The sequence below is a fragment of the Vipera berus genome, assembly GCF_964194415.1.
Source record: "Vipera berus genome assembly, chromosome: 2".
Lineage (NCBI taxonomy): Eukaryota > Metazoa > Chordata > Lepidosauria > Squamata > Viperidae > Vipera > Vipera berus.
In genome coordinates, this window is record NC_138203.1 from 179,792,953 (window position 1) to 179,808,855 (window position 15,903).

The 15,903-nt window shown below is 41.6% G+C and overlaps 1 protein-coding gene across 2 annotated transcripts in view; it reads right to left on the bottom strand.

Annotated features, from left to right (window-relative positions):
• The window catches only part of ELAC2 (elaC ribonuclease Z 2), a 34,525-nt gene extending 20,636 nt beyond the window's left edge, over nucleotides 1-13,889 (bottom strand). Inside the window, exons 1-8 of one of the 2 annotated variants that reach the window (XM_081320693.1) lie at nucleotides 13,504-13,889; nucleotides 8,674-8,724; nucleotides 6,403-6,473; nucleotides 5,112-5,176; nucleotides 4,178-4,235; nucleotides 3,830-3,898; nucleotides 2,093-2,212; nucleotides 1,391-1,449 (exon numbers count right to left, since the gene is read on the bottom strand). In XM_081320693.1, the coding sequence (XP_081176819.1) occupies nucleotides 1,391-1,449; nucleotides 2,093-2,212; nucleotides 3,830-3,898; nucleotides 4,178-4,235; nucleotides 5,112-5,176; nucleotides 6,403-6,473; nucleotides 8,674-8,724; nucleotides 13,504-13,877 (867 nt within the window). In that variant the 5' untranslated portion in view covers nucleotides 13,878-13,889. Of the gene's footprint in view, nucleotides 1-1,390; nucleotides 1,450-2,092; nucleotides 2,219-3,829; nucleotides 3,899-4,177; nucleotides 4,236-5,111; nucleotides 5,177-6,402; nucleotides 6,474-8,673; nucleotides 8,725-13,503 lie in introns of both variants that reach the window. The other variant, XM_081320692.1, reaches the window with a different exon arrangement.
• Between the last annotated feature and the right edge of the window lie 2,014 nt (nucleotides 13,890-15,903).

A 15,903-nucleotide genomic window follows, 5' to 3' on the forward strand; every position in this document is an offset into this window, starting at 1 on the left:
GACCTTCGCTCCTTCCGTCGCGATCTGAAGACATTCTTAGTTGAACAAGCCGGCCTGGCCTGATGGGGGATGGGTTGGGTTTTTATGGTCATTTTTAATATCTGTATTTACTGTTTTTAGTCGGGCATATGTTTAATTTTCTTTTAACTTTTGTATTTTTGTATTTTTATATATCTGCCCTGTTCACCGCCCTGAGTCCTTCGGGAGAAGGGCGGTATATAAATAAAATTATTATTATTATTATTATTATTATTATTATTATTATTATTATTATTATTATTATTATTATTATTAGAAATACTAAGAGAGGGACAGAAAGGCATATTTGGCTTGGGATGAAATATCTTATTATATTTGGCAAACTAAGCAATGCACACATTTTTTTTTCTTTTTACGACCCTTTAATTCTCTTGTTTTGGGGTGGAGTCGGAGCGACTAAGTGAAGCTGAGTGTTTACTGGCCAGATGCCCTTCCTGATGCCTACACGGAGTTTGCAGCAGATATTTTCTCTTTGTGCTTTGTTGCTGTCTAGGATCGAACTCTCAACTTTCCAAGTGGGAGGCGAGTGCCTTCAGCTCTAGACCACCCCACCAAGCATTGCTTCTTGGCCTTTTGGCTAAGATCAAGTGTAAGCAATACACACATAAAAGTAATAAATCATCTCATGAGGAAGTCAGGTCTATGATCATCAAATCCTGCAATTATAAATACATATACTGGGGAGAAGTCTATAAACCTATGATATGCAATATGCACATGTAACTTCTACCATTTCTAAACAACTCTCAATTTATTTCCACAATCTATATGAGAAACATCCAAGCACATGCAAACCAGATGTAGTGAAATCCTAAAAATGCATAGTTAAGAGGCTTGGAATCTTAGCATTTCTTTCACCCAGCTTTTCTAATAAGCAAAGCATCTGGATCATATTTATTTCATATCAAGTGTTCCCTAGCTCAGAACTATTAGAGCGTGATATTGAATCTTTATACTATGACAGGTTCCCAAATAGTGACTGAGGTTCCCTCTGCCAAGCTTGAAGTATGCTTTGCTGGTGCAACAATTATTGCTTCTTAGCTTGCCAATGAGCTTGGGGGGAGGAGGTGAAATTGGAATGCAGACTTCAAAAAAAGAAAGACTGTGAGAAGCAAGGTTACTTGCCAGATGTCTGGCTCAGCTAAGAGACAATTTCTCATAACAATCTAATTGTTTCTAATTGTTTCCATGGGAGGGGAAGTGCTTTCCTTTTACTATAGGGGGTTTGGCCTGAGGCTTGATTTGCTCAATAAGGTTTTACATTAAGAGATTGGAAAGTCTTGAAGGTGTTTGCTTGGTTGGGTTCGTCAATAGGAACCCTGACACCCTCAATGTGGAGAAAAGCTCTTACCTTACAAACATATGCAACAACAAGAGATGGGTCCCTTTCAAGTATGTGTCTCTTGCTGCCTTAAAAAAAAAATCCACAACAGACAGATAAGTCCTGTGTTTCAAAATCAAAATATATGTAAAATCTAAAATGTCTGTTTTTTACCAAAAGCAACAACACAGCATCACTCTACAGAGACATACTTTATACATTTGAGCAGACATGGCAACTATTTATACAGACTTAATAATTTTATTTCACCCCTGAGAAAATCTAAGGTTCCTGGCTTTCTATCCTATTTTTTTAAGCGTTGGGGAAGGGGATAATGCTGGGGGGGGTGTATTTAATACTGTCGCCCCAGAACAATACCATAGGCCAGAAGAGTAGAGACACCTTCAATAGTATTTAAGTATTTTGTGTAAACCAGCTTGGGCGTTACAGACCCCAAAACATCAAAATGAAAATTAACTTTAAAATATTCATGAGACAAAACATTAATAAAACTTAAAAATATCTTTAAAATATTAAGTCATTGTTAAGACATACATTCCTAAATTATCCAGCTTCAGTAGTAATCTCTTTTGTGAAATATGGATGGACAGATTTTTAAACTTCATGCTGTAACTTAAATTATAATGGCTTATCTGGCAAATTCCCCCCGCTCCCACCATGAAATCTTCCTGGTGGGTCCCATTTCATTAACAAAGATCAAGGCTTCCTCACCTATTTTATCAGGTGACTGTTTATTCCTGTCAGAGGGAGATTCTGGCCTTGCAATATGTTCTTGATCATCCTCGTCTATTGGAGATTTAGAGTCTGGGTGTATCCTTGGGTCACAGTTGGCTTTTGCTTTTTTTGAGGCAAATGGTGGAAAGAGAAAAGGGGCAAGGATAAGGTTAGAATATGTACAACTCTTTGTTTTGCAGACACTGAATACATTCATATATTGTACAGAACTCCATTTTGCTGATTTGGCCACAACTGCCTCTACTGACACAGCACATCCAAAAATGAGCCAAAAATATACAGACTCGCTTTATGGCTGTGTGATATATAAGAAAATAAGAAAATCTCAAACTTAACTATTTTCATAGTGTTAAGAACATTTTTACACAGAATTCTCAGTGAGCATCTTAATAGCTACTCGAAATTATTATAAACCACCTTATTATCGTCAATGTATCGATAATTTGAAAATATTAGGGTTTTCATTTATCCCAATCACCACCCATTTATATGTGATTATAAAAAACTGGAAATGATCGCAGTGTAGTGCAGCAGCTCCATCTGACACACAGTCCTTGGACTCAAGAAAGTTAATATGCTACCTGTAAATTTTGAGTTCAGTTAATGAGGTATTACCCGGATATTCAACTGAACCCTGGCAAGACTAGATGGTTTTGGATACTGCGATCTTCTGAATCCAGAGAGTTACCAACTTTCTGCTGGATGTGGTTGAACCATCCCAAACAGCTCTGGTGCACAATATGGGAGTTTTTCTGGACTCACAACTCCTGCTCAAAAAGAAGGTAGCTGTTGTGGCCAGGAGGGCCTTTGCACAGTTTCATGTTGTGTGCCAGTTGCCCCCATTCCTGAATCAAGAGACTCTAACTTCAGTCATTCATACCCTAGACGCCTTCCAAATGGATTACTGTTAAAAAACTACACGGGGCTACTCTTGAAGACCATGCAGAAGCTTCAGCTGGTGCAAAATGCTGCGGTGCGAGTAGTTATGTATGCTTCAAGAACTGTATATTTTACTCCTCTGCTTGAAAGGAGCACTGATTGCCAGGATGCTTTCTGGTCCAGCTCAAGGTGCCAGTTATGATTTTAAAGCCCTCCATGGCATGGGGCCAGATTATTTGAGGGACTACCTCTCCCCAATTGTATGCACCTATCAATCCCGTCAGGTCTGGCAGAAGGGAAATGCTGCAGGTCCCATTGGCCCAGAAGCCTCATTTGGCAGGACCCAGAAAGACAGCTTTTCCTGCAATGGCACCCACCCCCTGGAACAACATTCCCTTGAGGTGAGATTTGCCTCGTCCCCGCTGGTTTTCGGAAAGACACTTAAAACTTCGATGTACCATCGGGCTCATCCCATGGAAGTGTGCAGCCCCTTAAATGGCTGCATTGTGTGCAAGTTTAGACTGTACTTTCCTTTTTTTGTTATTGTGGTCTTTTTAATTGTAGCGTTTTAAGCATTTTAATTGATTTTAATGATTAAGTGTTGCCACCAGAAAAAGGAAGTTATGAGACAACAGAGCAAAATTACGGTGCAGCAAAACTTTCTACAACTAGGGCAGGCTCTCTGTCTCATAATCAACCATAGGTTCCTCTATTGTTACATCCCAATATTTCAGAATCAGAAGTTACAGAATTGTTATGATGCTTAGATCTCTATAGCACAGATTTTACTGTGTTCTACCCACCCCTTATTTAAAATTAGGATACCTTACTCACCTACCAGAGGGACTTGCTGTACTGTCATTGTTTCATCCTCATATTCTGGAGCCAAAAAAGACTGCACAACTAGTAACAACACAGATGGAAAATGAATGTCAAGTTATTTGAGCTACAGTTTAAAATTCTTATGCTTCAAGCTTTAAATTGGCTTTGCTAAATGCATTTTAAAGAAAAGATGTAGCCAATAACCTCAAAAGCTGGCGACACAGCATGGAATCAAGAAAAACAAGCAAAGATGTACAGCAATTCTCTTTTCTTGGATCAGTCTGCCATAGAACCGGTATGCAAAACAGCACACCTCCGGCAACTGCAAACCTGAAATACAATTTGAAAGATAGCACTTACCTATCTCCATTCCTTTCATTGAACCTGCAAATACTCTGATTGCTTCTAAATATTTTTGCTGAAATACATACAATAAAAAGAACGACAACTATTATTTCCTAGCAAATTAGTAACACTGATTATTCTCACATATTATGAGGCTCACCTAATAGGATAAAATACATTTTACATTTTACTACATTTTTAAGCATTCAAAATGCTTCATGCAAGTGATCTGATTATTATTCTTTCAACAATCCTATAATATGTTATGGCACACAAGGGTGGGGTATAGAGAGGAGGAATAGGCTGCCTAAAGCAATCCATTTAGTTCACTGTCGCTGAGACTCAAATCTAGGAAATCCCAATTCTTAACTTAACTATTACACTACATCAGGTCAGAACAATGGATCTTATTTTGCCCCCCTAAATACCAATATGAAGCAGCCTTAGAAAGCGTTAAAAAGTATTTTAAACAAAGTATGCTCATCACATATAAGCTATAATTTTAAGGAAGAAAGTAAGGTTTCTGAAAGTAAGGAATAACTATTATGTCCCCGAATCTGCATTTCACTAGCAATTTATATAGCACAGAATGCAGCATTCTAATTCCCAGATAAAAAAAACACTGAGATTATTCTGCAGGCTAGATTGTAATGAACTGTCTTGTATAACCTATAAGTGTGAACAGTTCAGAAGCTGAACATCAATCACAGAAATCTCAGTCCAGAACAAATAGCAGCTATACTAACTATGGCTATGATGAGTGATTTCAAAATAGAGTTCAGACTTTAAGCAAAAGGAAGAATTCTGTAGAAACTTGAAAAAAAATGTGAATGTCTTAAGAATCCTATCAATGCACTGCCCTATATTACATACTTAATTCTATGCTATTATTCTTAAAAGATAACTGAGTAGGTAATCACTGCAAAAAAAAGAGCATACCACCACTCACCAGTTGTGGTGGTCCAGAAAGAATACATTTGGGAACTCTTGTTTCTTTTAAGGTAAGAAGCATTCCTAGATGAAAGGATAAAGAGTGCCACTGTTACAATTGTCTTTAGATAAAATCGCAGAGAACTTTTGAAAAAAAGATTACTGCTATAGCAACACAGAAAGAAAAAGATTATGGGTGGCTGTATCATTTAGCGACAACAAACCCTGCAGTTCCAACTGCCATCATTAATTGAATCCCACGGTTGTTAGATGAGTCAACTTCTGGTTGGCCTCACACAACCATAGTCAGTGGAGAAGCCAGCAGGAAGTTTAAATCCCAGTCCTACAGAGTGGTAAGTGGCTGCTGCCAGGTAGGGGAAAAAGCAAGAGGAAGCACAGAGGAGGATGCACAGAGGTCAAAGTGAGGGGGTGCACGAGAGGCACTGTACTTTGGAGAGGGTCCGAGAGGATGTATAAGGTACATTGATCAGGGAGGGTCTGCAGGGGTGCATTAAGAGACTGGTAGAAAGTGCTCAGGCAGGGGAGACTTACCCCAGTGACTTGAAACCTTCCCCGCTGCTTCCCCATTGACTTTCTGGAAACAGCCAGGAAAGGCTGAAAATAGCAATCACGCGATCACAAGGTGCTTGGCAACTGGTTATAAGTGTGAATGGATTGCCAAGCGCCCAGATCATGATCATGTGATCTTTGTAGAGCTGAGAGGGTTGGAATTTCAAAGACTAGTCTAACCACCATTGGCTCACACCATCATAACTTTGAATGGTTGCTGACCGAATGGCTGCAGGTTGAAGACTACCAGTAGTTTACAGTAGTTTATATTGATAAACTACACGGATGGTTCATAGATATCAAAGTATCTATTATACTTAAACGTGATTCCCCTGGAGTATAGATTGATCCCAACTTCAATGGCCCTCAGGAAGGTTCTTATATCTCCTTTTGAATTAACAAAAGCAAAAATCACCATTTTTTAATTATTTTCTGCAAAATGCTCATAAAGGATTTACAATCTTTTATTAAAGTATTTATTATGTTACACCTGTTCAGAGAAGTCTGTTTTCTATTTTTTCCTTACAGGCAACCCTCTGGTAGACATTTCTTCAGATAAAATTAACTGGTGTTGAAGTACTGTTGTATAACTTGATCTCTTCTCATCTACCTTTTCTCACTGATGCATTCTCCAAATCTATTGAGATTACAAATTCAATCTATTTATATATTTTTATTTAATTAGAACATTCAAAGCAGCACCATTTGGAATACAGAATATATTTATTTACTGAACTCACCAGACAAGCCACCAACATTTGCCCAATTCATTCTAGTGAGGAAGATATTGTCTAAATGAGCCACTTTTAACCTGCAATAAAGGCAAACCTTTTAATGGAATTTACTAAACTAATATTTCTACATGCTTCTGTCCATCAGCACATCCAATATCATCCTCAGTGCCTCGTTCACTCACTGATTCACTCATTAATTCATTCAATTTATAAGCCTCTTCAACTGTCCAAGCAACTTTAAGTGATACATTAAAATAAAACAAACCAAATTCAGTAATAAACAACCACAAAACTGTGTGCTACTATTTTAGGAAATGAATAATCAAAGAACAAATTTTAGAATCATCAAAGGCTTTATTTTTTTTTATTTTGTTTCATTTATATGCCACCCATATCACTTGACTCTGAATGGTATACAATAAAACCATAAAAGCTATAATTACAAAATGCTCTAAAATTAAAGCATAATTATTGTTAATTTCATAAGGTAAAGGTAAAGGTTCCCCCGCACATGAGTGCTAGTCGTTTCCAACTCTAGGGGCCGGTGCTCATCTCCGTTTCAAAGCCAAAGAGCCAGCACTTGTCTCCGTGGTCATGTGGCCGGCATGACTGGATGCCAAAGGCGCGCGGAACGCTGTTACCTTCCCACCGTAGTGGTCCCTATTTTTCTACTTGCATTTCTACGTGCTTTCAAACTGCTAGGTTGGCAAAAGCTGGGGCGAGTAACAGGCGCTCACTCTGTTACGCGGCACTCGGGATTCGACCCGCCAAACTGCCAACCTTCTGATCAACAGGCTCAGCGTCCTAACCCACTGAGCCACCGCGTCCCTTTTGTTAATTTCATATTGTTTATTTAAAAAATTGCCCCCATATCACAAAGGGCAATAGATCTGCCCAACCTACTGCATTTTGTACTAGCTCAACCTTCCAGATACTTTTCAAGGGCAGGCCCATGTACTGTGCATTACAATAGTCCACCAGGGAGGAGATCAAGGTATGAGTGATTGTGAGCAGAGTCTCCCAATCTAAGAATGAGCATCACCACCAATGCACAATTCAAAATTATGCAAAAGTCCTCCAAGGCACAATTGCCACAAGCTCCTTAATCAGGAGTCGCAAGTCTAGGAGGACTCTCAAAATGTGTACCAGGCACAGTCTCAAGAGTACTTGCTTGGTTGGGCTCGTCAGTCGGAACCTTGATACCCATTCATATAAAAGATGGTATAGGCCCAGAATGAGAAGGCCCCAAACCCCAGAGCCACTCAGTCTTACCAGGGTTCACTTGAATCCTACTGTTCCCCATCCATATCTCTACAGCCTCCCCTTGCTTGGCAGGGGTGGAGATGTATCATAATCATCAACGTACTGATGATATTTTACCCCATGGCAATGGATCAGCTTATCCAGCAGCTTCATGTAGATATTGAATAGGAGCAGAAATAGCACCAAACTCTGCAGCATCCCAAAAAGTAGAGGACAAAGGTAGGATCCTTCCTCCACAATCACCACCAACTGGTATCAACCCTGGAGAAAAGAGGGGAACCAGCACAATACTGTGTGTCCACCCCCAATCCCTGGAGCTGGTCCAGAAGGTGGCTTGTCAGCTTTGACCAGTTGCTGAATGAGCAGTCATTACACAAGTACTACCTGTACTAGAATATATATATTCATGCAAGAGTTCCAGCATTACAATGATTAAGTGGCAAATTCTGTTTTGTAAGTTTGTGAAACCTTACTGCTGAGGTTCAATGCTAGGTCACGGTTGTGGGTTCAAAGTTGATTTGTAAATTAAGCATATAACAGTTTTTTAATTGTTGCATGAATATGCTCCCTGCCTATCAATCGCTACTCATGTACTGTAATGTAAAGGGCAAAACATCTGATGCATGATTATAAAGAATGAACTTTATGTGCCTCTTTGCTCCCTGACAACAAAAGTTAATCCTATGTGCTTTCTGAATTAAAGCATCAACTGGGGCACTTTTCTTTTCTTCCACACATTGAAATTGGCCAGCACAGCTTCTTTCTTCTCAAAGCACTGACTGTAATTCACAACAGCATTACTGGGATTTAAAAACAAAAGCTGTAGGTCGTAGCCGAGACCATCTAATATTTCAAGGGTGGCATTCCTATTTTCTCTCCTATTTTGATCCCAGTGAACCACCACACCTTTGAGGCACTCCACTTTGTTGCCCCTGGTTCTTTTCCCCATTCCACCCATGATTTAAAGATATTTCACACACCTCAGTATTTTTGCTGTATTTTTGGTTCACTTACTTGTGTTCTTGCATAAGGCGCTGTATTCCTTCTCCACAATTAAAAAGATATCTGAAATGGAAGAATAATTCGGATTATGATACGCCTATCTCTAATGACCCAATGACAGCTTCCAAAACCACTAAAACCCAGTTGGCACACATTCAACAAAAATGGAAAGGAGTTGCTTTGTCTTATAAATCCACAGAAGAGAAAATTCTTTTGTGCCATTTTGGGCTAGCGTAAATTTCTTCCTGTATTAGGGACACATTCAGGGCTGTTAAAAATGTTGAGAAGTCTCAACCATATACTAACTTCTACTGCTCCTGAACTGAGCAAACAATTAAAAAATGTTAAAAGGGGAACGTGCCATAGGATAGTTATGTTTTGATTTTTCTCTGCAATGTTCACTTTCTTAGAAAGTCCCTATCTATCTACAGTTGCAAGAAAAAGTATGTGAACCCTTTGGGATTACGTGGAGTTTTGCATGAATTGGCCATAAAATGCGCTCTAAACGTCATGTAGGTCACAGCAATAGAAAAACACAGTCTGCTTAAAATAATACTACACAAACATTAGCTGTTGTCATGTTTTAATTGAACATAAGATGGAAACATTCACAGTGCAGGGTGGAAAAAGTATGTGAACCCCTAGCCTAATGACTTCTCCAAGAGCTAATTGGAGCCAGGAGTGAGCCAACCTTGACTCCAACCAGTGTGATGATATTGGATGTGTTGCTGACAGCCGTCCTGCCCTTTAAAAACACACACCTGTTTTGGGTTTACTGGTCTCAAGAAGCACTGTCTGATGTGAACCATGCCTCGCAGAAAAGAGCTCTCAGAAGACCTACGATCAAGAATTGTTGACTTGCATGAAGCTGGAAAGGGTTACAAAAGTATCTCCAAAAGCCTTGATGTTCATGTGTCCACGGTAAGACAGACTGTCTACAAATGGAGAAAGTTTAGCACTGTTGCTACTCTCCCTAGGCGTGGTCGTCCTGTAAAAATGACTGCAAGAGCACAGCGCATAATGCTTAATGAGGTAAAGAAGAATCCTAGAGTGTCAGCTAAAGACCTACAGAAATCTCTGGCACATGCTAACATTTTTGTTGACACATCTACAATAAGGAAAACATTAAACAAGAATGGAATACATGGGAGGACACCACGGAGGAAGCCATTGCTGTCCAAAAAAAATATTGCAGCACGTTTGAAGTTTGCAAAAGAGCACCTGGATGTTCCACAGCACTACTGGCAAAGTATACTGTGGACAGATGAAACCAAAATTGAGTTGTTTGGGAAAAACACACAACACTATGTGTGGAGAAAAAAAGGCACAGCACACCAACATCAAAACCTCATCCCCACTGTAAAACATGGCAGAGGGAGCATCATGGTTTGGGGCTGCTTTGCTGCCTCAGGGCCTGGACGGATTGTTGTCATTGATGGGAAAATGAATTCCAGAGTTTATCAGGACATTTTGCAGGAAAACGTACGACCATCTGTCCGCCAACTGAAGCTCCGCAGAGGATGGGTGACGCAACAGGACAATGACCCAAAGCATACAAGTAATTCAACAAAACAATGGCTTCAACAGAACAGAATACGCCTTCTGGAGCGGCCCAGTCAGAGTCCTGACCTCAACCCGATTGAAATGCTGTGGCATGACCTTAAGAGAGCGATTCACACCAGACATCCCAAGAATATTGCTACACTGAAAGAGTTTTGTGAAGAGGAGTGGTCCAAAATTACTCCAGATCGTTGTGCAGGTCTGATCTGCAACTACAGGAAACGTTTGGTTGAGGTTATTGCTGCCAAAGGAGGGTCAACCAGTTATTAAGTCCAAAGGTTCACATACTTTTTCCACCCTGCACTGTGAATGTTTCCATCTTATGTTCAATTAAAACATGACAACAGCTAATGTTTGTGTATTATTTTAAGCAGACTGTGTTTTTCTATTGTTGTGACTTACATGACGTTTAGAGCGCATTTTATGGCCAATTCATGCAAAACTCCACGTAATCCCAAAGGGTTCATATACTTTTTCTTGCAACTGTATCTATCTATCTATCATTTGATTATCATTCAAATGAACAAAGACTTAATTAGAAGTGACACTAAATACATATTGGTGAAAAGATACTTAAAATTGCTCTACATTTAGGCAGGGAAAGTGCACCTGGTAAAGAAAAATAAATAAAATGTAAATAGCTATCTCTTATTTTGAATTCTTCTCTTCAAAACATGTTGGAGAAAAAAGAAGCAAGCACTGGCACTTCTGTTAAAGTGGGCCAGTTCTGGAAGCAGATAAAAGAGGAGAGAGAAGAAGGAAGAATAATTAGCAGCTGCTCCTATCCATTTTCCTCTTTACCAGCTCAGGAACCAAAGCAAGGAATACTGCCTAGAGCAGGGGTGTCAAATTCAATTTCATTGAGGGCCGCATCAGCATTGCGGTTGCCCTCAGGGGGCCGGGTGGGTGTGGCCTGGGTGGGTGTGGCCTACTGGGTGGGCGTGGCTAGAGTGCGTATGGCCTACTGGGTGGGCGTGGCCAGCTCTACATCGTTCGCATCAAGGGTGCCTATGGGGGCCTGGGCAGGAGTGGGACAGATCTGAGGGTCTCTGGCAGAAGGAGGGTCTCTGGGCCAGGGCCAAGGCAGTGGGGGCCATTCCCTCACTGTTTCCAGGATGGCTTTGGGGGCCGCATGAAACCACTTCGCGGGCCGGATTTGGCCCCCGGGCCTTGTGTTTGACACGTCTGGCCTAGAGAGAAAACATCAGTGTATGGCTTCCTGGGGTATTTTCTTCTGTCTTTAAGCAGCGCAGATATAAACCTAGTTACCAAAGAAGCAGCCATTTCATCCTCTCTGAATGAACATATGGTGAGAACTGGAGCAAACTAGTCCAGTCATCAACTCACTCAAAGGAAAGATGAGCAATTATGGATCAGCCAACCTGTACTCATTCTCTTTGGCTAGCTAAGGTCAAATCCTCCAATCGCATCATCCAATGGCAGATTTATAGAGAGAGTACAAGTATTTGAAGAAGCAACTACCCGCAACTACCCCCACTCAACTACTACTATTATCAGATTAATATCTGCTTTGCTTTTATTTATTTTTAACAACTCATAACAGTATACATAATGCTCCTGCCTCCATTTTCCCCCACAACAACAAAAAAGACCCTAAGATTGGTTGGGCTAAGGAGAAATAACTGGCCCAAAGTCATCCAGCTGGCTTTAATGCATAAGTGAGAACCAGAATCCACAGCCTCCTACTTTCTAGTTCAGGAACTTTACCATTATATCAAACTGGCTCTACCTCAACAGAAAAATGAGAGCAATTAATAGAAAACCCCAACAGCTTCTGTAGCAGCTTTAATTCTCTTCCACTAGGAAATATGGATGTCTGAGTGTTAGAAAGAGTGCTAAGTAAGGTGAGATGTCTTTTCTCTACGTACAGTCCTACATGCTAACTCACTTTTGGGGAGGCTTTCTAGTTGGGGGGGGGAAGGAAAGATTCAAGGTGCTGGTGATTACCTATAAAGCCCTAAATGGCATGGGTCCGGACTACTTACGGGATCACCTGCTGCCGGCGTCATCTTCCCTGCGTCCCGTGCGCTCCCACAGAGAGGGCCTCCTCAGGGTGCCGTCGGCCAGAGAGTGTCGGCTTGCGGCCCCCAGGGGGAGAGCATTCTCTGTGGGCTCACCAGCCCTTTGGAATCAATTACCGGTTGACCTCTGGATGGCTCCCGACCTTCGCTCTTTCCGCCGGGATCTGAAAACCTATTTATTTGAACAGGCCAGCCTGGTTTAAGGGTTTAGGGTATTTTAATTATTTATTATTAGGGCTTAGTTAATTTAATTTAATTTTAACTTTTGTATGTAAAGTTTTTATTGCCCTGTACACCGCCCTGAGTCCTTCGGGAGAAGGGCAGTATAGAAATTCAATTATAAATAAAATAAATATTATTGCTCTTCACTAATTGATGGTATCTTTTTCCCCACAAGCTGCTTTTCCTTCAATGTAAGACAGGAGACCTTGAGTTCAAGTCCCCTTTGGATGACCTTGGGCCAGTTACTGTCTCTCTCTTGTTGTGGGGGAAATAGGACAAAGGTGTGTTGGATATGTTTGCTACCTTGAGTGATTTGCAAAAATAATAAAGGTAGGATACAAATAAATAAGTAAAATGGCATTATAAAGTAAGTTTTTCAAAGATATATTTAATATCAACCGTGCTTGACAGTTTGAGTTTTCTTTCATCATTTAAAGGAGGCTAGTCACACACACATACACAAGGATATGCTTCCTAGAAAGCATCCAGAGATAAGAGGTAATTAGTTCTGCAGATTACAGGTAATCCTCAATTTACGACAATTGAGCCCAAAATTTCTGTTCCTAAGTGAGACAGTTGTTAAATACGCTTTGCTCCATTTTACGACCTGCCTTGCCAGTTGTTAAGTGAATCTCTGTGGTTGTTAAGTGAATCTGGCTTCCCCACTGAGTTTGTCTGTCAGAAGGTTGCAAAAGGTGATCACATAACTCTGGGACACTGCAACTGTCATAAACATGAACCAGCAGCCAAGCAGCTTAATTTCGATCAGTGACCATGGGGCCGCTGGAACGGTGGTGAAAAAAGGCCTCAAGTCACCTTTTTCAGTGCCGTTGTAACTTCGAGCAGTCACTACATGAGCTCTTGTTAAGTCGAGGACTTCCTGTACTACACCAACATAAGAGAACGGAGGCCGATGTAGTACTGCGGTGAACTGAACGGAGGAAAGACCCATGCGACACCTCTCGCACGTGTCCCACCGGAACCGGGAAGGGCGGGCAAACATCAGGCGGAGACTCACCGGTTGTACTCGGAGAAGACGTAGACCGCCGCCCCCATGTCTCGCGATCCTCCTGCAACTACTTGCACATAAACGGTGTTCGGGCCTTTGTCGATGGCCCCGTGGCGTTTCTCCCGCGTGCGAAGATGCCGCAGCGGGTCCTGCGGGGGACGCTGAAGACGGGCTCCCCCTCCAGACATGGCTCTGATCGTCGCCCCCAGCAGATGCTTCCACATGTAGCTGAGAGAAGGGCGCCGCATCCAGCCCAGACACCGGCACGCGCTTGCAATCCCACTCCCCACGTGACTGAGCCCGGACCAATCCGACTTAGATCGAAGCGTTCTCCGCCCCGGCCTCCAATCACCAGGCTGGTTCACAGGACAGAAACTGATCATAGAGACTTAGGAGTTGAGGTGAGTTTTCCGGTTTCGGTTCTACGTTCTACGTTCCCAATGTGTGTACGACCATAGAGAGGGCAAAGTATTTCAGACAGGCGGCTGGTTTTCGTGTATCGCCTTAGCAAATGCATAGCATCCGAATTAGGATAGGGTGGCTTCCAACTTGCAACACCGACTTACTAAATTGGGGAGGAAAAAACTGACTTGTCCTCGAGTTCAACTAATCAGTTATAGCCCTTGCTGCTTTCTATCCCTAGCGGTGCTTCAAACTGACATCCCTCCGCCGTGTAAAACCGTATTCATCTGTTGTAAATACAATCGAAATCCTAATACATGGCCGTTCTTCTCCAGAAGAAACGGAGGAGAATAGGAGTTTACGTTTCCAAGCGAAACCCTGGAAAGAAGTCTCCAGAAGAAACTATCCCAGTAGAGTGAATTGCATAGGCTGAGAAAAGGAAATACCCATGTCTTTTGTAGCAAAAGACTCATATAACTCCTTAAAGACTAATGTTGATTGAAACTAAAGCTTCGATGGAATAATATAAATCTGTGGCGTGCCACAAAACGAATTCATTGAATATAACTGCCTGGAAAGTCCGGACTCCAAAACATTGACTAACATCTGCAAAGGGAATAATTATTGAGTCTTTAACAAACTTCACTTTTAGAGCTGATTATATGATCAATGCAGCAAAAATTTCAAAAGAAAAAGTGGTTTGGCAACCTCAAGTTAAATTCAGTAAGGATGCTCATTTGGAGTGTAATTGAACTGAAGTATAATAAAAGAATAGGGATGCGGTGGCTCAGTGGGTTAGGACGCTGAGCTTGTTGATCAGAAGGTCGGCAGTTTGGCGGGTCGAATCCCGAGTGCTGTGTAACAGAGTGAGCGCCTGTTACTCGTCCCAGCTTCTGCCAACCTAGCAGTTCGAAAGCACGTAAAAATGCAAGTAGAAAAATAGGGACCACTATGGTGGGAAGGTAACAGTGTTCCGTGCGCCTTTGGCGTCTAGTCATGCCGGCCACATGACCACGGAGACGTCCTCGAACAAGCGCTGGCTCTTTGGCTTTGAAACGGAGATGAGCACCAGCCCCTAGAGTCGGAAACGACTAGCACGCATGTGTGGGGGAACCTTTACCTTTACCTTTACCTATAATAAAAGAAGGAAAGTCAACTTCTTTGAGAAACATATTGAGGAAGAATACTGTATTTCACTGAATGCCAGAACATAAGGCATTCAAAAAGGGACGCGGTGGCTCAGTGGGTTAGGATGCTGAGCTTGTCAATCAGAAGGTCAGCAGTTTGGCGGGTCAAATCCCGAGTGCCACGTAGCAGAGTGAGCGCCTGTTACTCGTCCCAGCTTCTGCCAACCTAGCAGTCTGAAAGCACGTAAAAATGCAAGTAGAAAAATAGGGACCACTACGGTGGGAAGGTAACAGCGTTCTGTGCACCTTTGGCGTCTAGTCATGCTGGCCACATGACCATGGAGACGTCCTCGGACAAGCGCTGGCTTTTCGGCTTTGAAACAGAGATGAGCACCGGCCCCTAGAGTTGCATGTGCGGGGGAACCTTTACCTTTAACTTTAAGGCATTCAAATAAAAGGAAATGTATGCTAAATGTGGGTTTACCAGTATCTTGCTGCATCTAGTTTATGGGTAAGCACCAAAAGATGAATTAAAGGTAAGTATTATGCCCCTGGGCTTTCAATATTGCAGAGCAAAATTATAGTCACGAAAAGCAGCTATTGGATATAGTTTGTGCTTTATAAAATTTCCATCATTGTTTATTGGAAGAGCAGCAAGGGTACAGGAGGAGTGCAAATCATTGAAAGCAAACTTTAAAAAGCCAACTGGGTTAGTACATCCATTGGCTTTCTAAAAACATAAAGGTAAAGGTTTCCCCTGCTCAGTTGTTTATGACTCCAGGGGGCGGTGCTCATCTCCATTTCTTAGTCAAAGGAGCCAGTGTTGTCCAAAGACATTTCTGTGGTCATGTGGCCCACATTACTATAGGCCAAGGGATGC